This window comes from Colletotrichum chrysophilum, assembly GCF_026319265.1.
Source record: "Colletotrichum chrysophilum strain AFK26 chromosome Unknown scaffold_11, whole genome shotgun sequence".
Classification (NCBI taxonomy): Eukaryota; Fungi; Ascomycota; class Sordariomycetes; order Glomerellales; family Glomerellaceae; genus Colletotrichum; species Colletotrichum chrysophilum.
The window spans coordinates 111,921-137,808 of NW_026517298.1; the positions used below are offsets into that span (position 1 = coordinate 111,921).

General features: G+C 55.4%; 6 protein-coding genes and 1 non-coding gene across 7 annotated transcripts; 5 read left to right on the top strand and 2 right to left on the bottom strand.

Annotated features, from left to right (window-relative positions):
* Positions 1–1,801: 1,801 nt before the first annotated feature.
* COL26b_002247 (uncharacterized protein) lies at positions 1,802–3,256 on the top strand (the record flags this gene model as incomplete). The annotated part of the gene is made up of 2 exons (XM_053175174.1): positions 1,802–2,516; positions 2,973–3,256. 2 exons carry the CDS (start codon positions 1,802–1,804, stop codon positions 3,254–3,256), a joined length of 999 nt encoding a protein of 332 aa, XP_053040794.1.
* An 860-nt stretch (positions 3,257–4,116) lies between these two features.
* Positions 4,117–4,651, bottom strand: COL26b_002248 (uncharacterized protein; the record flags this gene model as incomplete). Its single annotated transcript, XM_053175175.1, has 2 exons — positions 4,117–4,251; positions 4,325–4,651. 2 exons carry the CDS (start codon positions 4,649–4,651, stop codon positions 4,117–4,119), a joined length of 462 nt encoding a protein of 153 aa, XP_053040795.1.
* Positions 4,652–6,036: 1,385 nt separating this feature from the next.
* COL26b_002249 (uncharacterized protein) lies at positions 6,037–7,953 on the top strand (the record flags this gene model as incomplete). The annotated part of the gene is made up of 2 exons (XM_053175176.1): positions 6,037–7,062; positions 7,114–7,953. The coding sequence occupies 2 exons, from the start codon at positions 6,037–6,039 to the stop codon at positions 7,951–7,953; spliced, it is 1,866 nt and encodes a 621-aa protein (XP_053040796.1).
* A 920-nt stretch (positions 7,954–8,873) lies between these two features.
* COL26b_002250 (uncharacterized protein) lies at positions 8,874–10,532 on the bottom strand (the record flags this gene model as incomplete). The annotated part of the gene is made up of 3 exons (XM_053175177.1): positions 8,874–9,765; positions 9,833–9,987; positions 10,293–10,532. 3 exons carry the CDS (start codon positions 10,530–10,532, stop codon positions 8,874–8,876), a joined length of 1,287 nt encoding a protein of 428 aa, XP_053040797.1.
* A 2,113-nt stretch (positions 10,533–12,645) lies between these two features.
* COL26b_002251 lies at positions 12,646–12,741 on the top strand. Its single transcript has one exon. It is a non-coding gene; the product is annotated as a tRNA-Ala (tRNA).
* A 2,641-nt stretch (positions 12,742–15,382) lies between these two features.
* On the top strand, positions 15,383–16,344 carry COL26b_002252 (uncharacterized protein; the record flags this gene model as incomplete). The annotated part of the gene is given in 2 exon segments (XM_053175178.1): positions 15,383–15,423; positions 15,441–16,344. The coding sequence occupies 2 exon segments, from the start codon at positions 15,383–15,385 to the stop codon at positions 16,342–16,344; spliced, it is 945 nt and encodes a 314-aa protein (XP_053040798.1).
* A 2,282-nt stretch (positions 16,345–18,626) lies between these two features.
* COL26b_002253 (uncharacterized protein) lies at positions 18,627–19,348 on the top strand (the record flags this gene model as incomplete). Its single annotated transcript, XM_053175179.1, has 2 exons — positions 18,627–19,148; positions 19,295–19,348. The coding sequence occupies 2 exons, from the start codon at positions 18,627–18,629 to the stop codon at positions 19,346–19,348; spliced, it is 576 nt and encodes a 191-aa protein (XP_053040799.1).
* Between the last annotated feature and the right edge of the window lie 6,540 nt (positions 19,349–25,888).

Genomic DNA, 25,888 nt, shown 5'->3' on the forward strand with positions numbered 1-25,888 from the left:
ATTGCAAGCACGGCGTCACTCACCCGCGCTCGTCCAGCGAGCGAATGTGTGGGACGTTTGGATCAGACTGACGATGCCTCAGAGCAGATACGAGATTCTTGTGTCTGGTGTGTTTGGAGGCTCGCTGTAGTGATGTCACAACCCACTTGACGGGAGCGCCGGGCGCGAGCCAGTGGACTTAGACAGTGGACATCAGCAGCAGCCGCCGCCATACCGTCGTGGTAGGGGCGGAAAGACATGCCTAGCGCAGAGAGCACGCCCGAAGGAATCGAGGAAAAACCACAAAAGGCCTCGTCTACAGATTGCACTAATACATCATTCCTGAGAAGAAGAAGAAGAACAGGTCGATATCAAACCGGAACCGAGGACTGACGGCGGTGACGGTTGCTCGGTGGAAACCCGTTCCAGCGTGCCAGTCGATCGCTGGGGCGCATACCGGCCTTCCCTGGCAAAACGGACGCTGTGCACAGGACGGGAGTTGATGAGTGATGGAAGATGTGGATGAAGTGATGAAATGGGAAGCTCAATATTTGGGCCACGGTGAAGGGGGGGTTGCACTGGGGCAATTGGGGCTTCTGCCGCGAGAAATCTGCAAGACTGTTGGCCGATTCTCATCCTCCAGAAGCTCCCTTGTCGAGAGAACAGGGGTGCAAACGGTGGCTCCGTGGCTCCGTCTGCGAGAAAAGAGCTATCCGTGGGCCATTGAGCATGGGTGCGCAGCTGATGGGACGGATAGCTCGACCTGAGTTGGGCCGACAAGACAGGGGTACGTCGCCGGCGCGGCGAAACAGGGAATCTTGATATGCATAGCACAAAGATTCTTCCCCCAGCCGTCTGGATAGACGGCAGCGCGCAGCAGGTGTGCAGGCTGCCTGGGACGATCTTCAACAGGTTTAAACGCCAATCCCCTCGCTCAATCTCGCCTCTTGCGCTTTTCCATCTGATCCCCCAATCTTGTCTCTCGCCATCCATCCTCTCGCTCGAATGCTCCCGTCTGCCGGCAAGTGCGATTGTTGTTGATTTGTTTACCACGCTCGCTCGTATACATCACTGCCGACACGACACGTCTGTACTATTCACAACACATCGCCACCCGATCGTGCCGCCTATCAAGCCGTATCAACAGCCTACTCATCTCGACTCATTCCTCAGTCCGAGCCTCGTGAGATTGCCGGACCAGCACGCTAATCTGCGTACATACCTTCCAGAAGACTCAACGCCTTGTCAGACATTGGGGTTTTTGAGTTCAAATTTCAATCGAGGCTTGCATTCGTCCACTCTAAAACGAATAAACAACCGACGGCAGAGTTTCATCCTCAAAAGTGAGCTAAGAGCGTGCCTCCGCAGACCTCAGCTAGCGTGCCGGGTCTTGAACAAGCCTTGGCCCTACTCTCAACACCAGCCACCGATAAAGGGTTTCGGCCAGCCAGGTACCACCGCATATCGTTCTTTTTAGATCGTCTTTTGCCCCTCCCTCCCACATCAAACGGAGGCCGCTTGTGACCTACGGATATACAAAGCTCCCAAGCCTCCTGGCTCGAGTCCACCATTCGGGTCTGATTCCCCTCCTCCTCTCTTACATCTTTTTGCGTTTCGCCGCCATGCAGCAGTGAGGACGCTAAAAGAAGGCCCGCATCTTGTCACCGACTCTACCCTGCATACGTCCGAGTCCAGTTATTGGACGTTATATTCCCTGTCGTTTCCGTCCTGCCGTCTTGGGCAGAACCTTCTGAACCTCTTCGTCCCCTCTTATAACAACCCATATCGCCTCACGTCTCGGCCACCGGTCTCTTTCGCTACCATGGCCTCCGACACCAAGTACGACTCACGCCTGGAAGAGGGACTGCTGCCTATCGACGAGAAGAGGGATTCTACCTTTTCCAGACCGTCCAAGGAACCTACCAAGAAGATGGCTGGCCCACGCCGTGTCCTGCTCGGCGTTGTTGTGTGCGGCTTGATGACCCTCAGTCTTGCTTCAGTCATCGGTCACCGGGGCATGCCTTGTGCAAGGGACCATCACGCCAAAGCCCAGGTTGTGATCAGTGAGGAAGACCTCAACAACCCTGCCAAGGCCGATCTCCTCCACAAACTGCTCCATGCCTACTTCCCAGACAGGTATCAGGATGGCGTATACGCCTCTGACAAGGAAGCTTTGGAGGCTGTCCAGGCTGATGATGCCGACCTGGCCTCTGCCTTGCTCCAGCTGGCCAAGCGTCAGGACAACACCACGACCTCTGCTGCTACCGAGGCTTCCCAGACGCCTTCCGCCAGTGTAGCCGCCACAACTTCTGAGTCTGTGGCCAACACGCCGACCTCAGCCCCGGCTACGTCCGCCGCTGAGCCTACCACATCTGCTGCTCCCGCAGAGACGACTACATCTCAGGCGCCGGCCGTCCAGACGACCACGACCACGGCCCAGCAGCCGCAGGAGACCACTACCCCTCAAACCACCACCACTCCAGCTCAGGAGACGACTACTACGACACCGGCAACTTCAGCAGCAGCCCCTACTACTGGTACGTCACAAACGGAGCAGGCTACTTCTGCTGCTCCTGATACTACTACTACCACTGCCGGGCCGCCGTCCGCCTCTTCTGAGATTCAGACGACGACTCGTGGGTCCCCTTCTTCTTCTTCTCCCCCTTCCCCTTCTACTGCCCCCTCTTCTGAACCTACTACGGCCTCCCCAGGGTCTACGAGTGCGTCCGCGTCGGGTACGTCTACCTCCTCTCCTCCCGAGACTACTACGGCCGTGACATCCTCGTCCCCCATAACCTCGAGTGCGCCTTCTTCATCCTCTGTGTCCGAATCTGGTATGTTGCGTTGTGGTTTTGTAGCACAGTCATGTTTTCGAGCGAAGGCGGAGGCCGTTTTTGGAGAGTTTTATGTGGCTTTGTTTCCCCCTCTACCTTTCTCCAGTCATTGCCGTTTCATCAGTGAGAAAAAGAGCAGCACGCTAACTTTCATTACAGAGCAAAACACTCGGGAGACCACCACCGCGACCACCTCGCGCAGAACCACCACCTCGTTCAGCAACGTCCTCTCCACCTTCACTTCCACCGCCTCTAACGGCGACGTCGTGCTCGTGACGGCGACCTCCGTTGTCGCCGTGGCCCCCGACGCCGAGCCGACTTCCACCTCCGGAAGCGGCGGCAGCGGCGGCCTTCAGAACGGCGCCGTCCCCATCGGCAGCGTCTCCTTCGGCGTGCCCGTCGCTCTCGCCGGATTCGTCGCCGGCGCCATGCTTCTGCTTTAAGCAACGAAGTAGCAATACTTGCATCGTCACGTTGAGACGATTATTTCTGTTTACATAGTTAATCATTCCTTTATCACGGTGTTTTCGGTACAAACGGAGCGGGCGGCACACACAGCAGCATCATCAGCATTACTTACTCACGACATTCAACGGTCTTATTCACTCCTTGCATCAAACTGGTGGGCAGAACAACACAACACACAACAACAACAACAACATAGAATTCGCGCGGCAATGCGCTTTCCCGCAGAAAGGGCGGAGGCAGAATAATAGACGGAGGTTGGGGAGAGAGAGAAAAAGAAAATGGGACAGAGCGTCAGTACGGCGGAAGAAAACAGGTGTTGACAAGAAAAGCAACTCCACCTGAAGGGAGTCCTTAGCAGACCAGATCCATGCAACAACAGACATGGGAGGAGAAAAGAATGAAACCAAAATTGACATTTCAGAGTTTTGAGACAGTGCCGTGCCGATGATTTGATGATGGCTTGGAACAAGTGTGTTTGATTGTGGGCGTTCCCGCATTCCAGCGAGAAGCTGGTAAACTTGTGAGACTGCGCTACTGTTTTGGAGGCATTGGTATGTGGGCGCATACCCTTTGGAGATGAGTGTCGATCGATTGCCCTTGAACGGCATCACCTAACCATTCGAGGCGATTAGAATAGCAACTGTGGTTTGCGAAACGTCAGTTAGGGGGGCAGTCAAAACAACACGTGGGCGCTGCATTTTGCTTCTCTTCATTTCTATCTTCCTCTTCATGACTTTGCGGGTATTCATAACGCCAAAAACCAGAAAACTCCTAAATGATCCATCCACACACGAATGCTGTCCGATTTCGTCCTCTCGCGATATGGCCTGCGGCCCTAGCCAGGGCCAATCTTGGGCATGTCGTGGTGTTCGCTCAGCTTGGACAGATAGGTGTTGAGCTCTTCCACGCGCTCTTTGTGTGTCTTGAGTAGTTCGGGTCTCGAGCTGGACGACTCGGCAAGTTCGAGGAGCTATGGGGGCATCATCGTCAGCGTTTTTTGTCCAGCAACAGCGAATCAATGGTTATAGGGTGGGGAAACGTACTCTCTTGCGCTTCCTCTCCTCATATCGCCGTTCGGCTTCCGTCTTGTGCCTGCCACCACCGCTGCCGCCATCCTCATCGTGATCACCATCCTCTACCTCAGGGTCTTCACTCCTGCGCTTCGTCCTCTTGACCTTCTTGTCCTCCTCGTTGTTGTCGTCGTCTTGGTCGGAACGGCGCTTCACCAGCGCCGCGCCGCCATCAGTGCCATCGTCGAGGTTCTTCTCCAGGTCGGTCTTGTCCTTCTTGCTCTTCTTCTTGGGCTTGCCGACCTTGGCGCCCTTGAGCTTGAGGCCGCCGCCGACGGAAGCGTACTCGTCGATCGGCATCGTGCGCGCGGAAACCGGGCGTTGGTCGGTCAGTTGGCGCCCAGGTTCAGGTATCCGCAGAAACGACCGATGCGCGTATTCGAAGTCGGAAGGGAGGGGAGGGGAACGGATCCGAGCTGGCTCTGTCCGATCCGCGGCTTGAGCGGGGAGTTGCTCGTTTTGTTTGCTGGTCGGCGGCGGTGCTCCGTAGGTAGGTGTGGTTGCTTTTCAGTTGTCTTTGGTTTCGTTAGGTGCTCTTTAGTGTTGGCAGGCAGACCCCTGGCGCGCCTCGGTCTGCGGCTTCAGTGGCTTCGGTGGCTTGAATTGGCCCCCTTCCCCCCTGTCTCTAGCGGAAGTGCACCGGGAGGAGGCATTGCGCCCCACACCTTTATCCTGGTGGCAGGCGCCAAGATGGTTCTGCCGTGCAAACCAGCAGTGGCCAATCATGGTTTGTTCCGGGTCATTGCTCCAGGGCACTGAGGGTCTGAGCGGGAACGAAACATGGGGGCCTCAGTGATGTTCCTGGAGCCAGCGCAGTCCCAGTCGCAGATTGAGATTGCCCAGAGTCCACCTCACAGCCAAGAGGCGGTTCTGGCCTGGGTGCAAATGCTTGACTCGGCCCCGTTCGTCCCTTTCAGACACTGGTTGACTGAACTGGCTGGCAACCAAACCACTGCTGCAACCGACCAGTCAGTCTTCTGAATCTGAGGCTCTGAGAGGGCGGCACATCCTGGATTGCTGAAAGAAGAAACGTAATCCAGTATTCTTGGCCGCTTGTCGCAATTCTCCGAACCGCCTTTGTTTGCGCCAAACTCAATTTTTCTTTAACCTCCTTTCCTCCCAATACGTACCTGTACCTCAACACCACCACCACCACCACCACCACCGACGACACCCGGACGGAAACACTACTACATCAGTACACCTCCTCCTCTCTGTTAAACCCCCCCGGCGCCCGAGGCAATCTTATTTGGACACCAAAGCGATACATGTCTCTTTAATTGCACAGCACTACACGCTTGCTTGCCTTGGATAACTTGGATTTTTTCGACTCTTGTTTTTCTTCTGGGGGACTCGGAAAGTGGGCATTAGAGAGAGAGAACGGGGCTCGGCGCAACTTTGTCACGACTCCTTTAAACGAAACGTATATGCGAACGACGTCACGACGAATTCCTCCAACCACCGCTACTTAATATTCGAAACACCACTGCGTGCGCAGGCGACTACTGCGTGCGATCCGTCTCCACCGGCCCTGAACAAGTCGGCGCTGCAACATGCAATAGCCCTCGCTGCAACTTCTTGAACGCTTGAACGAACCGACAGGTCGAGCATCGCTGCTCGCGATCCTCCTCCTCCTCCTCTCCCCCTTCGCTCGAAATCCACGCCCTCCCTTCGCAGACGCAGCCATGCCGCCTTACGCGAACATCCAGTCGCATCGCGACTCCCTCGAGCTCGCCTCCCTTGCCTCCTCATCCCGCGCCGAATCCGTCGTCTCAGACCTTCCCTCCTCGAGGCCCTCCATCTCCTCCTCCCGCAAGCTCTCCTTCGAGGCCGAAGACCCCCTCGATGCAGCGAACCCTGCCGCCAGCTCGAACCGCCCCAATCGCCGTGACCGCTCCTACTCAGTCTCCTCCGGCTTCGACTTCGCCGCCAACCTCTTCCCCCTGAGTTCCACTGCCGGCGCGGGGGCAGGCGGGTACGCCCCCATCGGCGCCCCGACCTCGACAGCGATACAGAACGGTGGCCTCGGCGGCGGCAGCTTGGAGAAGCACAAGATCCTCACCTACATGAACGGCTTGAGTCTGATTGTCGGTCTCATCATCGGCAGCGGCATCTTCTCCAGTCCCAGCCAGGTCAGCTCCAAGGTTGGGTCGCCCGGCGCCGCCCTCGTGGTCTGGGTTATCGCCGGCGTGCTTGCTTGGACAGGTGCTGCGAGTTATGCGGAGCTGGGCGGCGCGATACCCCTGAACGGCGGCGCGCAGGTCTACCTTGCGAAAATCTTGGGCGAGATGGCCGGGTTCTTGTTCACGTGGGTCGCCGTGTTGGTTCTGAAGCCCGGTAGTGCGGCCATTATCGCCATCATCATGGGAGAGTATCTGGTCAGGGCGGCGATAGGCGCAGAGGCGGAGAGCCTGAGCCCGTGGGTCAACAAGGCGGTCGCCATGGTGGGGTTGATTCTGGTCACGCTCATGAACTGCGTGTCGACGAAGCTGGGCACGAAGGTGAACGACTGGCTCATGTTTTTGAAGTTTGTCGCCCTGCTGGGCGTCACCGTCACCGGCATTGTAGTCGCGATCACGGGGACCACCTTGACGGGCAAGGCCAATATGGAGTGGAAGACGCACGAGTGGTTCTCCGGCACTTCGACGGATCTCTCCAACTGGGCCGTGGCTCTGTATGCCGGTCTCTGGGCATACGACGGCTGGGACAACGTAAGATTCTCTCCCGGCACCGAGGTGGCACACCTTTGCTAACATGCGCAGACAAACTACGTCGTCGGCGAGTTCCGCAACCCGAGCCGTGATCTTCCCCGCGTCATCCACACGGCGATGCCTCTTGTGATCCTCTCATATGTTCTCGCCAACATCTCGTACTTCCTCGTCCTCCCTCTGGCGACGGTCAACGCCTCCAACACGATCGCCGTCCAGTTCGGCGCCAAGGTCTTCGGCCCCGTAGGCTCCCTCGTCCTCGCCCTCATCGTCTCGGCATCTTGCTTCGGCGCCCTCAACTCCTCCACCTTCACCTCCTCGCGCCTCGTCTACGTGGCCGGAAAGGAGGGGTACATCCCCTCCATGTTCGGCCGCATTGGCCTCTCCCCATCCGACTCCCACTCCGTCCAAACCTCGCGCACTTCGCGCGGGCGCGTGGCCAACATGCTGATCCGTGCCCTGGGCGATGATGACATGGGCCTGTTCTTCACGCCCGTGTGGGCGCTCGTGCTCAACGGCGTGCTCACGGCGGCGTACATCGTCGTCGGCGAGTTCGGCACCCTCCTGACGTTCTACGGCGTAGCCGGGTACACGTTCTACTTCATCACGGTTCTGGGCCTCATCATCCTCCGCGTCCGCGAACCGCAGCTCGACAGGCCGTACCGTACGTGGATCACGACGCCCATCATCTTCTGCTGCGTGTCGCTCTTCCTCCTTAGTCGCGCCGTCTTCGCGCAACCATTACAGACCGTCACCGTCGTGCTGTTCGTTGTCGCCGGCGTGCCGGTGTACTTCTGGCGCATCCGCGGCCGCGACCAGCAGGTGATCAAGCGCGAGACGAGACATGCGGGACATGAGGAGCGGCCCTGGTGGCAGTTTTGGAAACGGTCGTAAAGGCTTTTTCTCTACCACCAGATTGAAAGCATCTCTTAGGCCGTTGGCGGGTGTGGTTGTTTGATTAGACCTTTTGGTTTTGCACAATGAGAACAAGACGTTTCCGTCTGGAGCATTGGAGAGGGGAGTATATATATCTATGGGCGGTTGTGTTTTTTGAGAAAAAGAAAAATGGAGTTGTACTTCTCTTTTGGAAAACAAAAATAACCAGGCAACTTGGAAGCGCGCGCGCGCTGTGCCTTTCTTGTTGCTTAGGCGGCTGGAGCACAATGGGTGGGAAGGGCTGTTTATGAAAACATCGCCGTTGAGTGTGGTAGAAGACGGACTCGAGAGGTCGCGCGGCACACGGAATTCTGTTCGACGACACCGCGTCGTCTGGACCCCCAGGAAGGGAACAGAAAACACAGACGCACCTGTACTACTTACTTGTCTTGTAATTGAAAGCAATGCATATACATGGGGGCTACGGGACCGGCCCCATCTTTTCAAATCCCATGCAATCAATCAGCGTCACGATTTCAAGTCAAGTGGATGAAGCTCCATAATGAGTGACACTATTAACCACTGTCTGACAGCCAAGGTGTGTGAGATGGAAGCGGGCAGCTAATAAGATGTTATTGGCTATGGAGGAGTTCTGCGGACAAAGTTGGGAGGGAACGAATGAACCAGCGAAAGCAGCCACTGTCACCAACAGCAGGTTTAGTCAGTTATCATGAGGATATCCTCAAACCAGTCACAGAACCACCACGCATTTTCAGAAGAAGTTTTTTGAACATCGCATTAGATTGCATCCTATATACTACAACCTAGTCCTCCTTTTGTGGAAGCACTATGCAATGCCGATGCATAACTCGAAATTCAACGCTTATATATAACACTTAAATATCCCTCACTGGGTATGATGCCATCATCCTCCACGTCTACTTCTTCTCACGCTGGCCGTAGGCTTTGGTGGCGTAGTCGCCCTTGTGGACGATGAGGTCCTCGGGCTTGTAGTCCTCCTTGCCGCTCAGGTAGCTCTCAATAATGGCCTTGGTGCCGTCGGCGTAGCGCTTCTGGGCATCGAGGGAGGTACCGGACATGTGGGGAACCATGGCGTTGCCGCCGCCGAAGGGGTTCTTGGCGGTGCGCAGAGGGTGGTCTGCGGGGGCGGGCTGGGGGAACCAGACATCACCTCCGTATCCGGCGAGGTGGCCAGACTTGAGGGCGTCGGCGACGTCCTCCTTGACGACGATGGCGCCACGGGCGGTGTTGATGAGGTAAGAGCCCTTCTTCATCTTGGAGATGAGCTCCTTGTTGAACATGCCGCGAGTCTTCTCGTGCAGAGGAGCGTTGATGGTGACAACGTCGCACTGGGCGAGCATCTCCTCGAGGTTCTCGACGCGGCGGCAGCCAATCTCCTTCTCCTTCTCGGCAGACAGGGGCTGGTAGTCGTAGTAGAGGAGCTCCTTGCAGTCGAAGGCCTTGAGACGGCGCAGGACACGCTCACCGATGCGGCCGATGGCGACGGTACCGACGACCTTGTTCTCGAGGTCGTACTCCTGCTTGGCGACAGCAGCGACGTTCCAGTCGCCGCGCTCGATCTGCTCGTGGGCGGGAACGAAGTTACGGACGAGGACGAGGATGGTCATGACGACGTGCTCAGCGACGGAGACGACGTTGGAGCCAGTGACCTCGGCGACGGTGATACCGCCGTTGGTCTTGTTGGCGGCGTTCAGGTCAACATGGTCAGAGCCGATACCAGCAGTGACGGCGAGCTTCAGGTTCTTGGCCTTGGCGAGACGCTCAGCGGTCAGGTAGCCAGGGTGGAAGCTGGGAGAGAAAGGCGTGTTAGTCGTGATGGGGCATGGCGATGCAGCTGATGTCGGTCTGTACTCACGGGGTGGTGATGATGATCTCAGCGTCGACGAGCTCCTGGTCGAACTTGGAGTTCTCGCCCTCCTTGTCGGAGGTGGTGACGAGGGTGTGGCCCTGGTCCTCGAGCCACTTGCGGATGCCGAGCTCATTCTCGGTGGTGCCCAGAAGGCCGGGGACCTGTGTGGTTTCGAAGTCAGCCCAGAAGCTCCAGGGATGGGTGCGATGCACCCCGCATTTGGTAGTTTCGGAGGGTCATTGCCAAGAGTTGGGCAGAATGCCGATGTATCAGCGATCGACCTCCGAGCCCCGCACCTCCCGTCATCCCCGCACTAGCTCTCTGCAGGCGAGACATCCTGCTTGAGATCACGGCGGGGCACAGCTCCGCGCGAGCTATCATAGTGACGTTTCTTGGTGGTGAAGGCGCGGGTGTGTCGGATGCCATTGTGGGAATCTGGGGGAACAGGAAGTGAAATAGCACTTACGTCCTTGGCGTGCTGGCCGCCGTCGTAGAGTACTGCGAGAACCTTGACCTGGTTGTGGGGAGTAGTTGTTAGTGTGCGGATCGAAGAAAGCTGGCCAGGCAGTTTGCGAGGAAGAGCCGTGGAGGGAGCAACGGCTCTGCTGATGGCAGGCCGAGCCAGGAAAGATGCCTTGGAGGACGTGTGAAGTCCCCGAGAGACAGAAGGGGCAAGAGTGCGAAGGTTGCGAGAGAACAATACCATTTTGAAGATGTGTGTAGAGGATGAGCTTGTCGAGACAAGAGATGAGGTGTTGAGTGAGGTGGGAGGTGGTCGTTATATAGAAGAAGAGATGAGAGCGATGTAACAGATCCGTAGACTCGGGATCTTGCAGACTAGGCTGATGAGATGTGTTTGTATGAGATGAGGATGAAAATAGGCCACGGAAAAGCGGCTGGTACAGGTTTATTTATGCTTGCAGGCATCACCGAGAGGCCGGGATGAAGAGGGCGGGGAACATGACCGACAGGAGCAAGTGTGGTACATGGTGTACATGGCTGAACGTTCAGAAAGAGGCAATACAATCCGACGAGCGCTCGTCTGCGTGGTCTGGGCTGGTTCGATGTGCCAGCTTCTCCTCTCCGAGCTGCGTGTCTGCCTCCCGCCCGTTGTCCAATGTCGGCCGTCCTCCACCTCTCCGAGATGCCAGATTCCCATTGCCCCTCCTTCCCAGAGTATCTCCTTGAATAGGTAGTCAGCCACTCACACTCGGACGGAAACATGAAGGTTCGGGAAGGCAGCGAGGCTGGGGCATAACCGGGAAGGTACTGCTTGCTAAGACCCAGCTAATGGGAGGAACATGGCATGTACGTGCGGCAACTGACGAGGAGTGAGGAGGCACGCAAGCACGGCATCTCGTCCGACAGGAAACGAAGATACCGACTTCCTAGCGAGGAACGGTGATCTCTACCTGGCTAGTCTCATCTCTACCTAGGTAACTAGCCACACTCACTCTGCGAGGAAGTAAGTGGAAGTATCCGAGTGCGGCAACGGCTTTTGTCAATCTGCACCTCAGGTTCCTTCACTGCAATGCACACTCACTACCAATTACTATCGATTCGGGATCTCCAAATCACCCTCTAGCTAGGATGCGTGGGGTAATCTGCTCGGCTGCCCCCATTGGTCGCTCGTCCAGCCGCCATGGTTCGTCCCCTCCACCCGAGCAACAAGCTGCCCGCTTCAGTTGGCAGCACCTCCCATGGCGATGAAACGCCGCAGTCCCCGGCAAATCTTCAACTTCAACGTTGTCTGCAGCCATGGAACATTGGTCTGCCCTGCGACCAGGGCCGCCATCCACCTCGCTCGACCCAGATACCAAGCAACACCCAATTGGCGTCTGGCGCGTACCCTTGCAACGCACGAGAAGGCTACACGACACGCCCGAGGAAAGACCATCGACAATCAACAGCAGATGTCGTCCGTCCATCCATCGTGGCTAAGCAGAGGCAGATGCAGGTCAGAGTGAGGGGTAAATGGACCTTCCAACCTGGCATCATACGTCCGCTGTTCCATCCAACGCGGCCAGATCCCATCACCTAATACAAGAAATGCAATTCAATCGTTATCCGCCGCTACCAATTGATCGTCTGTTACCATCACACACACCACCAGCTTCCTGCATCAAGAGCACGCCGCTGTCCTCCCAATCCGCGTGTCTGCGCAGAAGAGAGGCCGGCTGTCGGTTTCCAGGGGCCTGGTCGTTTCCAGCTGCGTCCTAGCTCCCTCAGGCCATGTACAAATCAGCACTCATGCGTCCTCGGGTGGCTAGTACGGAGATTTGTCGTCAAGCTTCGAGCCCGAGAGGTGTCTTGTCTCCACGGTGATGGCTCGGCGATCTGTCGGGTTGTACAATGAGGGGTAGAGCTTCGGCGATTGTTGGCGCGTGCTGGCTGCTCGCGCCGGCACCACACCTTTGTGTCCTCGGGGGCACATCCGTCTGGCGACCGTCGGCATTCTGCGCGGCCAGATGATGCAGCTTGCGGACCTGGTGTGGATTACGGCCAGGCGCTGGCTTCCAGCTCGGAGTTTCGTCGTCTTGAGGTTATCATGATTCCATCGATGGGTCGGCCTTCAGAAGGCAATGGAATCGGGGGCCATCGAAGACGGCATCATACGGCTCAAACTTGCCGTGCCTCTTCATGCTTCCGTCATTCCAACAGCACAAGGACCCGCGCGGAGCTTCGTGTCCCTGTTCTTGCGGGCCCGTCGCGCCCTATCGCTCCACAAGCGCGGAGCTCAACGGCTGCGACGGAAACCGAGCGGGACCCTCTGTGGTCAGGCTACATATTACTCAAAACAGCCATGGTCAAACAATAACGGGCGCTTGGTCTAGGGGTATGATTTTCGCTTCGCATCGTCGCCTCTGCTCGCTGCCAACTGTGAAAGGTCGTGGGTTCAATTCCCACAGTGTCCATTGTTTTTGCATATGTTTTCAACTTTTCTTTCATTTTTGTCATTTGCCGTGAATCCTGCTTGACCAAGCTTGAATAATGTTGCTGGAAGACCTTTTTGACGTTTTGACAGTGCATACGGATGCGGGGTAGCTGTCTAATATGACAGCTACTGTGAGATTTCTCAGAGCCAGTTCTAGTTTGTCACCACAGCATACGTGCTGGAGGCCGGCCTCAGTAGATTGCTGATTTTGTGCCAGTTGAATCTCAACACACCTACTGCCTTGAAGCCAAGAAGCGGGTTGTTCTGTTCACGTTCCACTGCTGTAGATGGTGGTGTACTCATTGACGGACCAATATGAGGCTTTCCTAAATCGTTTCCATTTCACTTTGAATTCTTTCAAAGCGTGTGAACTAGTCGTGATGTAATCTTGTGATCAATCATTCGAGAGAGGCCCAGATAGGAGGGCAACTTCAGTTTCTTTTATTCCGAAAACGTGAATGTCCAGTTCTGATCATCGCAGTTGTCAGATACATTAGCAATTTCTTTGCGAAGACTTCACTCAGAAGCAAGCGCTCCCGAGATACGCAATCTGAGTATGTTCCCAAGTCCTGCTGTGTTACACCACTCCATCAGTATAAATTGATTTTGCGGAGTTCTGGACATATATGAAATATGCGCTCTATTTGTCCTCCCGCTCTGTTACTCGACTGGCCCACGCGCTGCAGGAAACGAATGTACGAAGACTGATCTGGCTTGAACTGGGGTTCTGAAGCTATAAAACCAAGATCAGATTGCCAGCTATCCATCATGGAAAGCCAATCTGAACTGACAGTCACATGAAAAAGCGTGAGAATGCGACTCGAAACGAGTGACGAAGGTGATGGTTCGATCGCTAGAATGCCTGTGTGAAGACCACATTTTGAGATCATGGAAATCTGTGTCATCGAAAGATATTCCCATCCAAACGTCATGGCCCCTGAAATCTTCGCCGTCGGCCTCAGCCACTGTGAATCAGACATGTGCTTGGCTCACCTTGTGATTCAAAACTTTCAGGCCCTCGCAGGCTTTGGATCTGTTGGTTATTTTGACGAAAGCGAAGTTGTTGGATGCTCTAGATACTCCATCTGTCCTGGCGCCGTCCACGGAAGAACATGGCTGCTGTCTCTGCAAACTCAATTACTGATCTCAACTACCGAAGGCGGCTGCAAACAATCCATTTCATGCTCCTGGATCTGCATGCCGTGTTTGGCGCCTCAACAATCATGCACTCTAGACGAGCCACCTGAACCTTTTTCCCTGTCATCAGGGTTCTTGAGAGGCATCACCAATGTCTTATAAGGATTGATCTCATTCTTTCCAGATGCCGGGTGACTTTTAGGAGCACGCTCGACTCATCTCTGCACTCGTTTTTTCTCTCATCCACAAAGTCAACATGGTGTTCAGCAAGAGGTCGGGACTGGCGGTTGCCGTCCTGCTCGTCCAAGGAAGCTTTGTTTCAACAACCATCACCATCCCAGGAGCCACTGATATCTCCACAAGCTCCTCGAGCTCCTCTACCTTCACGAGCTCTTCCGTCAGCTCCACCTCTTCTGATCTCACGACTTCGTCCTCTATCCTTACGACTCCCTCTGGCTTGACGACTTCCTCCGACCCTGTAACCTCTTCCAGCCCCACGACTTCTTCATCTCTTCTGACGAGCTCATCTAACCCCTCAACTTCGTCAAGCCTTACGACTTCTTCCTCTGTCCTTACTACTTCCTCCAGCCCGGCAACTACTTCTAGCCTCACGTCTTCTTCGTCTCTTCTGACGAGCTCCTCTAGCTCTTCGGATTCCTCTGTACCCACAATCTCTTCCTCTATTCCCGCAACCTCTTCCGCTCCTACGACCTCCTCTGTTCTTACCAGTTCTTCTGCCCTCACAACCTCTTCTATAATTTCTACGACAACCGTTGGTATCACAACATCGTCTGCTCCCACGACGTCCTCGGTTCTGACCACCTCGTCTGATCCCGCCACGACTTCGTCCGCGGCTCCTACGTCGTCTGCTGCCACGTCATCGTCTGCTGCCCCTACGACCTCGTCTACTGCCACGACATCGTCTGCTGCTACGACGTCCTCTGCTGCTACAACGTCCTCTACCCCTACGTCGTCCTCTGCCCCTACGTCGTCCTCTGCCCCTACATCATCTGCTGCTACGACATCATCTGCTCCTTCAACATCATCAGTCCCTACGACCTCGCCAGTCCCCACGACATCATCTGTTCCTACTACTTCAAGTGATCCTACTTCTTCATCTGTTCCTACAACCTCATCTAATCCCACAACCTCATCCGCCCCCACAACTTCATCTGTTCCCACAACTTCATCTGTTCCAACGACATCATCTGTCCCTGCGACATCATCTGTTCTTACGACAAGTACCCCTGCGACATCATCCGTCCTTACATCTTCTATTCCTACGACCTCTTCCGGTCCCACAACACCATCTGTCCTCACAACATCGTCTGTCCTTACATCTTCTATTCCTACGACCTCCTCTGGTCCTACGACTTCCGGTCTCACGACCTCTTCTGGTCCTACTTCTTCATCTGTTCTCACTGCTTCGTCTGGCATCACAACCACAACCCCGGCTGGCTCCGTTTCAACTGTCCAGGGCGAATATGGATGCTACACCGACTTCGGCCCGAGGTCAGTCGCCAATGTAGAGACATTCTCCAGAATCTATTCCATCACCACGCCCGTCACCTACTACAACTACGTCACCCCATCCAAGGTGACAGTGACTATCACTCCCACCGGCGTCCCCCCTACTGGCCAAACAGGTCCCGCTACCATCACGAGCACCCTGACTCTCACAACTATCACCAGCATCACTGCAGGCACCTTCGCCACTGTGCCAGCACCAGCAGGATTCACACCTCTCGCCTCTGCTCTCGTCCGTGACAGTGCTCAGAATGTTGGTGGTGATTCTTCTCACATCGAGGAGCGTTCTGTAAGGCAGCCTCTGGTACTTGGCCTTAACGCCAACAATGCTGCCCTTGTCGCAGACCCGCCCCTATTCCCTCAGGTTGTCCACTGCGAGCGCGTCATTCGCATATTCACCACCACCACGGTGGACAACACCATCACTGGCGTCTTCACGACGTTCGTCACCGCACCGACGCCTAGCCAGAGTGTCCCATCCGTCCCTGCGCAGGTCACCACAACCACCACCACGTACACTACGTCGACCGTCACTGTTGCATCGATGCCGACTGCGACGCTTTACGCAGCTTGCCAGTCCGATAACCTGGTCTCGCACGTTCCTGGCAGACGCCCCATCGTTCAAGCGGCCAACGATTACAGCATCACCCGTGAGAGACGCCACGCCGACTCGGCCTACGCCTGCTGCGTCTCGTGCCAGCTGGAGAACGGCTGCACGGGTAGCTTGTACTACCGCGGCGCATGCTTTACCTTCAGGCCTTCCACCGACACCTGCGGCAACCCTGGCGATCTTCGCTACGGTCGCAGGGCCAACTTTGATGGCGCTTTCGTTGCCAGCAATGGCAAGTGTGGCTCTTGGAGGCTCTCTCAGACCCCTCCGACTACGGAGTGGGAAGACGAGCCTTTCGTTCGAAAGTGAAACCCGGGAGCAACCTTTCGCTGAGCATGTATCGCTAGTCTGTAGACCTTCAGCGCCATCCACATTAGAATTAGAATTACCATAGCATAGAAAATAACAAGGTGATGAATTTGGAAATAAATATGTTGATTCGAGGCACACTTACAAACGCTGCTGACCCTTGGAAGTCTCCCGGGGCAGCCCCGGGTCCGGGCCGTGCCTGCTTCCAGCCAGATACGGAAAGTGGAATGGTGACGGGAGCACAGTACGAACTCACTACTTTCTTGCCCAAAGACGCTTTTGTGCACGGGCGGTGTCTTCCACTAGGCTTGCCCTGCCAGGCAAAGAAGCATCGACGACTTCTTATTCTCACGACGCGCAGTCCAACCTGCATCACGACTTCAAACTGTCATTCCATTCCGCGACTCGTCAATTGATGATGCGCTACTTTCGCGGCACAGCTTACCAGATGGACGGTTCGTAGGATCGCGATGCACAGGGGTTCAGGGATATCGAGCCCTGGGCCTTTCCTGAAGCTTACATTGGCATATGAGGCTAACCATAATGGCAGCTTGACCGTTTTGTCGACTCCATCAGAAAATGGGTACAGTTGCGATCACCTCAAATACCAGTGATAGCTATGTTGACATCCAGAGCGCCTGATTGCCTAGGGAGGATGGACTCCTCGACTTATGAGGAAGAAATCGTGCCGCCGGCAACGTACTGTTGTTCCTGGAACGATCACATCATACGCATCATACGCAAGTCCGGTATCCTGAATGCAACCCCTCCATACCCCTGGTCTGAAGGAAAGCTAATCTCGAAAAATGACGATTCAGAGTCAGTTGCGAGCCGAAGCAGGAACCAACGAGAGCGACTGATCAGCAAGTGACATGACAGTGCCCTTGGAAACCGCCAGGGACGCGGGCCACTCCCAACAAGATGCTGGGTAGCACTGCCTTTGCATGCAGAACATTTTCGTGGGGTTCTCGACTAGGCAGCCGTTTAGGAGATTTAACGGCGGCTAAGTACGGGACGGGAACCAAAGTCCTTTTCCAGTGCCTGGGTTGAGAACAAAACCCACGCAGTCCGCCTTGGCTGTCTCCTTTCAACCTCGCCTCCGGGACTCGCGACCGGACTGTTGGGTCACGATCACGCAAAGAAGGATTCCGTCGATCCTTTTCGCCTCTTTCTGTTTCTCGCCACTCTCCACCTTGTTCGCCGGCCCCTCAGCTGAAGCTTCCTCTGAAGCTTAGAATATCAGCCCTGCGTCTGCGTCTGCATATCACCCGCCCGCAGGCTGAGCAGACTCAGAAAGAAGCAGCAAAACGAAAATATAGACATGCACAGCGCAGTCTAGCGCTTGCTTGAGCATATCGTCTCGCGCTCATCGACGGAAATAACGATATGCAGACGACATCATCATTGGCCGAGCGAAGCGCTGCATCGTATGCAGCTTCCAAGTAATGCGGACATAAAATTCAGCGGCCGCTGCGATTAAATCGATAGGGCCACGAAAAGGCGAATGGACCAATAGACGACCACTGCGTCCTCTGATCGAGGCTACGGGCGCTCTGGAATCGCAAAGGTGTCTGGGGTCGAGCGGGAGACAGAGAGCCGTGATGGGGGCTGGTGAAAGTGAGGCCCAGCATCTGTCGAATGGGCGTCGAGAAAGGCACGAAAGAGCAGCAGACTGCGGACCCCAAGCCCCTGGGTTGGGGCACTGATCCCGGCAGGTTTGTCGCTTTTTTGGATATTTGCATTCAGCTTAGCCCCTGAAGACGCGCTGTATGACGGCCCCAGGGTTGCATCGCCCCGTACCTAGATTGGTCTTGGCGATCCTTTCAGGCAAATTCGTCCTTATCCACGCAGCGAGGGCGCCTTGGTAAGTGGTGACTGAAGACTGAAGCTGGTGGTCACTGGTCACTGAAGGTGGGCAGCGTGCGGGAACTGTGAGCTGGCTGAGGAGGAGGTGAGGTGCTGCTGCAGCCCAGCCAGCCAGCAAGTTGGCACGCCGCACCTCAGCCCGCTCGCCCGCTGCAGCCAGCCCGCCATTGTCTGCATCCTGGAAATGTCATTTCTCGGGCCCTGGGCAACAATGCGTCGTGGACTCGTGGGCTGTCGATCGGACAAAAACATTCCCCATCCACCTTGCAACGGTACCCGGCTGTCGTCTCCTCGCCTTGAGTGCTTGCTCGTGCTCCTTTCCTCCTCTCTGGCTCGGCTTGCGGCATGCTGCTTGGGACAGCTTCATTCCCAAACACACCACACAGGAGTGAGTCGTGCGCCCGAGCACGGTGAAAATGGCGACATTGGACCCGAATGCGTGGTATCGCATCTCCGAAACACGCGTCGACAACAGCACCGGCCCCTTCGCCCTCAACCTGCAGCTGCGCACCGAGGTCAATGGTCTCAGAGTCCATCCGATAACAGGTGGAACAGCGGCCTGGCAGTTCCAGCCTTATGGCGATGTCAAAGGCCGCTACCTCATGCGCCTCGACCAGACCGGTGTGAAGGCGCAGCTGAGCGCATGCTACGACTCGGGCGAACCAGCCACGGGGAACACCATTGCTTGTATGAAGGAGTCTTCGACGGACGAAGCTCAGTTGTGGGATGTGTCTGACTTTGGGTCGGGAACCTTCAAGTTTGTCAACGTGAAGAACGGGACCAGCTACGTGCTGGACGTGCACCCGAAAGACAACCTGTTCATGTCCAACGAGATCGACGGGTCTGAGGGTGTCGCAGAAAATCAACTTGCTCAACATTGGGTTTTGTCAAGCGTTAGCGCCGTCAATGACGGCGCCTACTCTACCATTTATTCCGGCGTGAGTTTGACTCGGGAACCGAGCACCAATCGAAACGGGAGCCGCTAACCAGGTGGTGCAGAACGTTGCTGTCAGCACTAACTCAGCTGCGCTTTCATCCTCTGCAACTACCACCACCCGAACAACCACAACTTCCACCTCCACAGGATCGACACAAACATCTTCGACAACAGGGACTGTGTCCCCTGCCGACGCGATGAGCACGCCCACCGCGACCAGTACGCCGTCCAAGGGGATTTCAACCGCTGCCGGAGCGGGCATCGGCGTCGCTGTTGCGCTCAGCGTCGTGGGATTGATAGGGGCGGTGGCATTCTTCTGGTGGCGACGATCCCAGCGACCGAAAACGAAATACAGCGAAGTCGAAGCGAAAAACGGCGAGCACCCCGACCGAGGTTCTTCAATAGGCATTTCACAATCCGGCGAGAGCGCGCCTTCTTCATTACATGGCGTTTCCCCGACCGTAGGAGTATCGAGCTTGAATGCATGGCAGCCAGCATCATCCGTCTCCGTGCCGCCAGCATCATCCTTCGTCAACGGGCAACCGCAGCAATCCGGATACTACGCCCCGGGACAGCAAGCGACCGGCGGTCAACAGGGTGGATATTATATGGATCACCAACAACAGGCGATCGGGGGACAGCAAGCTGCCGTCTACGCCGGCGGGCAGCCGATGACTATCACCGAACAGCAGAATATAACGTATGTGAGCGGGCCGTCGCCAGTCACGGGGGGATCATATGGCGGGCAGCAATCAGACTTTGCCGGCGGAGACGGGCCGATCGCATCACTTTATGGGCAACGACTTCCGCCGACGACCAGTCAGACACCAGGCGCTTCGATCTATGGACAGCGAAATGCTCCGACGGGCGGATCCGCCTCGCTCTACGGACAATCAATAGGGCCAACAACCACAACCGCTCCTGCGGCTCGTCATCAGTTCGATCATCCGACGGCCGCTGCCGAATTCGCCCCTGGAGCAGCCAACACATCGGCACAGCGAAACGTGTATGGCGCCAGCCAAAACCAAACCAGTTCCACAGTTAATCTGGCGGATTTCGAGCCGATGCCTCAGCCACACGAACTAGAGGCTGCGGAGCGAGAGATCGTGCGGCGACAACACGAGCTGGGTACCTTCCACCACGGTCCGGATCTATCTCTGAATGAACAGCCAGCAAAGGCTCCAGAAGCCCCAAAGGTTGAGCTGAGTGCTTATCAGCATGGTCCCGACACTTTCTCGCGGAATGAGGCCAAGATGTTGGGAGCGCCGACGGCAGAGCTGGGGGCATACCAGCACGGCCCTGACACATTTGAGAACGAACACGAAGCCAAGGTCCTAGGAGCATATCATCCTGGGCAAGATGCATTTACGCGGGAGCGCGAGGATAAGGTGCTCGGCAGCTTTCACGACATGATGAAATTGGCAAAACCTACAGGGCGGAGTGCAGAGCCGCAGTCGTATGAGATGAACCCCATACGGCCTACGAGGGGAGCACATGGCGACACAAACAGATGAGGTCTGTGAACACCTTACACATCGCAAAAGCGAGAATCTTCATCACCAAGTACGAAATGTGGCCTCTAGGCGGAGGGGCTCAGCTGAACAACACCCATGATACCCAGACAAAGACCCGCACTGTCTTGTCTCAACCACTGCGGCCATTCAGCCGCATGAGCCACTCAGTCAGCCATGTGGCTTGACTGCTTACACTGCCTCGGGGGACACTTGAATCCCATGCGCAGGAATACAGATGCGTCACATGGTCAACCATTAGCTGCAAGGCTTTGGCAGACGCCGACAGAACTTTATCACAGCCGCCAGCTGCGATGTCTGAACGCTCGAGGTCGCAGTAATGGAACGAGTCATTGAACCAGACCCAGCGGCGCCTTCTGCTCGACGCGTCCGACACATCGTCGGTGTCACGCAACCGGCCTCAAACCATCACCCGCCGACACAGAGCTCGAGTGAGGGACGGTTTTCAACCGACCAAGCGCACATCAAGTCCCTATACAGGGCAGACTACAGAGGCAAATATATATCCTCACACAGTGCCACTTCTTGCAGATTTGCTTGAAAGCATGTAAGAGAAGACACAGCAGGTCGTCATCACGACTTCAAAATGTCAAAAACATAGATATAAATGAAATCTAATAATAATTCATGAGAATCAAGACATTCCCAATCCAGTTCTTAGGTCCTAAGGCTACCGCCGCTCACAAACTCGGGCCTGGTCATATGATTCTGTGTGGCGTGTGCCTTTTCGTCTCTCAGCTTTGGGAACATGTGAACATAGCCTTCTACTCGTGCAGGTCGCATACGTCACCGTTCTGTGCCAAACCATGGCATTCCGTTAGGCTTATGAGCTTCTTCAGACGAGTTCAACCTCCATCAGGCGCATCTCATTCAGTTCTGCCGGTATTCATACCAAACGTCACTTCAACTCATCCGTCCACAAGCCGACGTTCTGGATACCTGTATGAGCTTAGATGATGTTTACTAAGGGGGTGCCCAGTATAGGGACTGGAGGCGATGGTGCCTTGTTGAGTTTCAGTGTCCTATACTCATCGACTGATGTGCCGTATTTTGATGGAGAGCGCGAATAATGGCGGCTCGACGAATTGGTACTTGCACTTTGCTTCGCATGACGAGTCACTTTGTTTTCACTGGTTTTGTAGGTTCATTGAAACATCGTCCTGATGCTGCTCGCGGGCAGGTGTACTCTCGAAGTCGTCGGAAGAAAACCACGATTATTTGCACGTGAACCATGCCGCCCAACATCACACTCGAGAGCGAACGTGTGATGGTTGTCTGTCAAGGTGCTCTCACAAGGCTGGCTGCGCATCAGATCTGGCTGTTCTCCTCGGAGCCTGAGACACGCCTCAGTCGAAATTGAATTTGCGAGCGAAGGCGCCTCAAAGATTCAATGGGAAAGCAGCCTCTCTGTTCCCTCCCACGGTGCAGGGTTCTGTCTCAGAGTCTCATACCGTCGCGGTGAGGTATTACGCGTACTATCTCGTCAGCCGGATGAGCCGCGGATGCTGGACAGATACTGTGAGCATCTACTTCAAACCCTGCATGGAAGGACAGGTCGCTTGCTGTGACTATGGGCCATGCGATGGTCGAGACTGACAGGACCCAAAACCCATCTCGGGTCCAGAATGCCTCTCAGCTCTGAAGAGGGCTACACCGAAACATTCAAACTTTCGGGGAGAGGTCGTATTCTCCCTCGAATACACGAAGCTTCCAGAAGGAAGGAACATGACGAGGAGAATGTGACCAAAGCATGCCGGTGTCTGCAACGCCCTTTGCAGGTTATGTATCACTGGCCTCTTCTATCCTCGAGAGAACAGTTCTCCACGGACAACGCTTCATGGAGCTGAGTATTCGTACTTGTGGATACTTCGCGATTGCTTCTCAAGAGTCGAGGTATGGGCAAGAGGTTTCTTCCAACGACTTTTGGAAGAAGAAAACGAACAACGGTCGTCGCTCGTACCTGGCTCATGGGAAACCAACACAGCCAAGGAAGACCTGTGGAGTCCTGGCAAGATAACCATGACGAGAATCAGAACGTCGGTTCATCGGTTTGCAACTGGGGTACTGCAAAACGCCTGGGAATCGTGAATTGGCATATTGAATGATGTTCAGACGATGACAGGACGTGCCACCATTTCCAGGCCGTCGGAGAGCTGCAACAACAATGGCGAGCCTCAGTATCCACATTGAAGAAATTTTGAGACGGAGTCGTCATAGTTGTGGTTTGGTTCTCTGAATGAACGACAACATGTCGAGAACCGAGCTAGATCAGACCACATGAGTCCAAGGCGAGAGGCTTTCGATGAGACGGGTCCCCGGGCGAATCACTGTTCTCTTCAAGATCTAACCCTCGATAGGTCCCCACGGTTATCCCGGGAGTCCGCCGATAACACTAAGTAGGCGATGGAGACGTTGGCAGACTTTCCCTTGGTGCGTGGACAGGGCATGGCCTTGGGAAGCAGCCGAAGATGTCCGCATGTGCGATGGAAGACCGCATGTGAGATTCGAGATGTCCAGGCCGTCGCAAATTGTCGGATTCGTAGTACATGTATGGAAGCACGTCACCTAGCTTGCTACCAGGAACGAAGCAGACCAACTTGGTGATCTCTCTAAACTGTAGCAAGCTGTCCAAGGCCCTAGCCCAGGCTTGCCAAATATCTCGGCGAATACAGATATGAAGGCCAGTCAATGTTAGCAGACAAGAGAACACCTGGAGGAGGCAACAATTCACGGTTCAAATGGCTAGTAAGGTCCCCGCGCGTTCAGGACAAGGTGGATGACTTGACGACACTCATTATGTTGCCACGTAGGTTTTGAGATTCATAGGTACAAATCCGTATAAGTCAAAAGATACCGTTGTGGTCTCTGCCGATCTCCAGAGAATACCTGATTTCCGGACTGGTCACGGAGGCAAGCCGAGTGGAAATCGGGTCATCGGAGGACGAGTCCGGCCCCAATCTGCAGTGCAACCTCAACCGGTACGGGTTCCACCCGGCGCCGAGCACCGATTCACACCGGCGGCATCCGGGGTCTCACGGACTAGAACGCGTGGTCGCCGCGAGAATCAACGTGAGTTCAGAACCAAGTTTCCTGCCCGCGTTCGAGCGTCGTCAGCTCAAGCTTCATCACATGAAGCCTGAAAGTCAAAGGAGGCATGATTCACCGAAGACGACCGACAACAGCGAAAGTCGACGAAAGACATCCCGAGGCAGCTCCCTTCCGAACCCCTCATCTCGTCGGTCGGGAGACCCTCGGCAAGTTTCGATGTTGATATCCCCCTCAACCTTCTCCGACCGCGAACCCGATCCCTGTCCTTGCGGCTGAGATGGTGTAGCTGAACCTCTCTTTCTCCAGCATTTGTTTGATTTCAAACATGTGAGTTGGGGGATGTTAGGCTGTAGACGGTGATGCCAATAGTTTGATATTGGTACGCCGAACTTGATGTTCGCACCCCAGATGTTTCTTCTGGCTCTGAAGGAGGGGGCGTAGCTGCATCGACAAGTCCAACCTCTTCCCGGCGAAAGCATGTTGGAGATATCTCCTACAGAAGCGTAGTGGTGTTGTCCCGCAGCACTCATCATGCTGTTCCATGCTGTTTCGACCATGCCACTTGCATGGTTGACCATCGCATGTGATGAGAGATCCTAGAGAAGATGAAGAAGAAGCTCCCCGACCTGTCTGCAGAAACGGAAGCTGCAGACGAGCTGACCAACAGAGGAATTTGCCGGAACGTAAAGCAAAACACGAGGGAGCACTGGCTCATCTCGAGATGGGCTGATATCACAAGTTCTTTTGTGATGACGAGCGCTTCGAACACAAACGGATGAGCTGTTCATCAGAAAGATGGTGAATTCTTCACCTCGGGATGGCACCTCAATCTCCAACGGCGTGTACGCCTCGGTTGTGCAAAGAACGCCACGTTTGCGAGCAGCACATGTAAGTCACTTTTGGGGTAAGCAAAGAGCTTAGCTGCAAAGCGAAGCAGTTGCAGCAAAGGCTGTCTTTTTGCCATCTCTTGCGTCTTCTTGTCAGCAGGGCCGATATCGCTGCAGCTTCCGAAGAGTTTTGACACCAGCTGCCGTTATATCAAATCCTTCTCGATAGAGAAGCAAGCTGGATGGGACCCCAAACCTGCAATTCACGGGCCTGACTGCCAATTTTAGAATTGCAGATTCTGTGAGGTATCTGCAGGGTTTGCGAATTACTTGCCCTCAGGGTAAAACGGCTCGCAACTGAGGGGTCGAGGTCCTCGACACGCGGGCATCTGTCAACCTCGATGCTCTCCGTCAAGACAAAAACTCTCGTGAGGAGCTCCTCTTGCGAACCCGGGAAGAGTCGGGGAGACCGAGGAGGGGGCTCCGGGTCTACCCTACAGTTCGTGGGGCACATCGTCGTGGTGGTCAGGGTGCGGTGTGGGGGAACTGGAGTCTTGGACGAGGCTGTGGACGCACAAAACTCTAACCGTCACGATGGCGGACGACCTAGCATAGAAATCGACAATTTTCAATGGAGGTGCGGACTCGGGCAATGTCCGAAGTTCTTCCCCAGAGAAAGAGCTTGTCAGAGGCGCGGCCCAATCAGGAGCAGCAATCTGGACTTGATCTTGCATCTGGCAGTCTCTCGTTGGTGCCCGAGAATCGAAACTGGGGTAGGCGTAGGGAGGACACGCGGAGAGTGGTGGTGAAAAAATGGTTGGCGCGCGCCAGAGGGGGGGACCGGTTCCGAGTTACGGAGACCAACGGAGGTATACGGAAGACGTGACAGCTCCAGGGTTGCATCGTGCGGGGAGCGACGCCCCCGTCGTTAGCTCCATGCGGGGCCGGGGAGGGGCGGTTTGACGCTCTAGCTCCAAGCACCAAAGAGCCGCTGGTGGAGCGAGCTAGCGATACCGGTCTGGGTTGCGTTCCCACGCACTTGATGAGGAGGGTGAGGAGGCGGAGGAGCTGGAGGAGAAGGTGCGGGATGACTGACCATTTGGCAACACGATGTGCATCCCGGCGTTTAACCGCTCCTCCGCTAGGACTCTCACCTCACGACGGCGAGACATGCTGGCTGTGTTTCTCCTGCAAGAGAAGAGGTGAAACATTCGGATTTTGTAAGCAGTGTGTTTGCAAGCACCGGAATGTGCAGAGACTGAGAGCTATTAGGTAATGTTAGGTAATATATATTGAGTGCAAGACTCATGTGCTCAACCAGCTGAGCTGAGCTG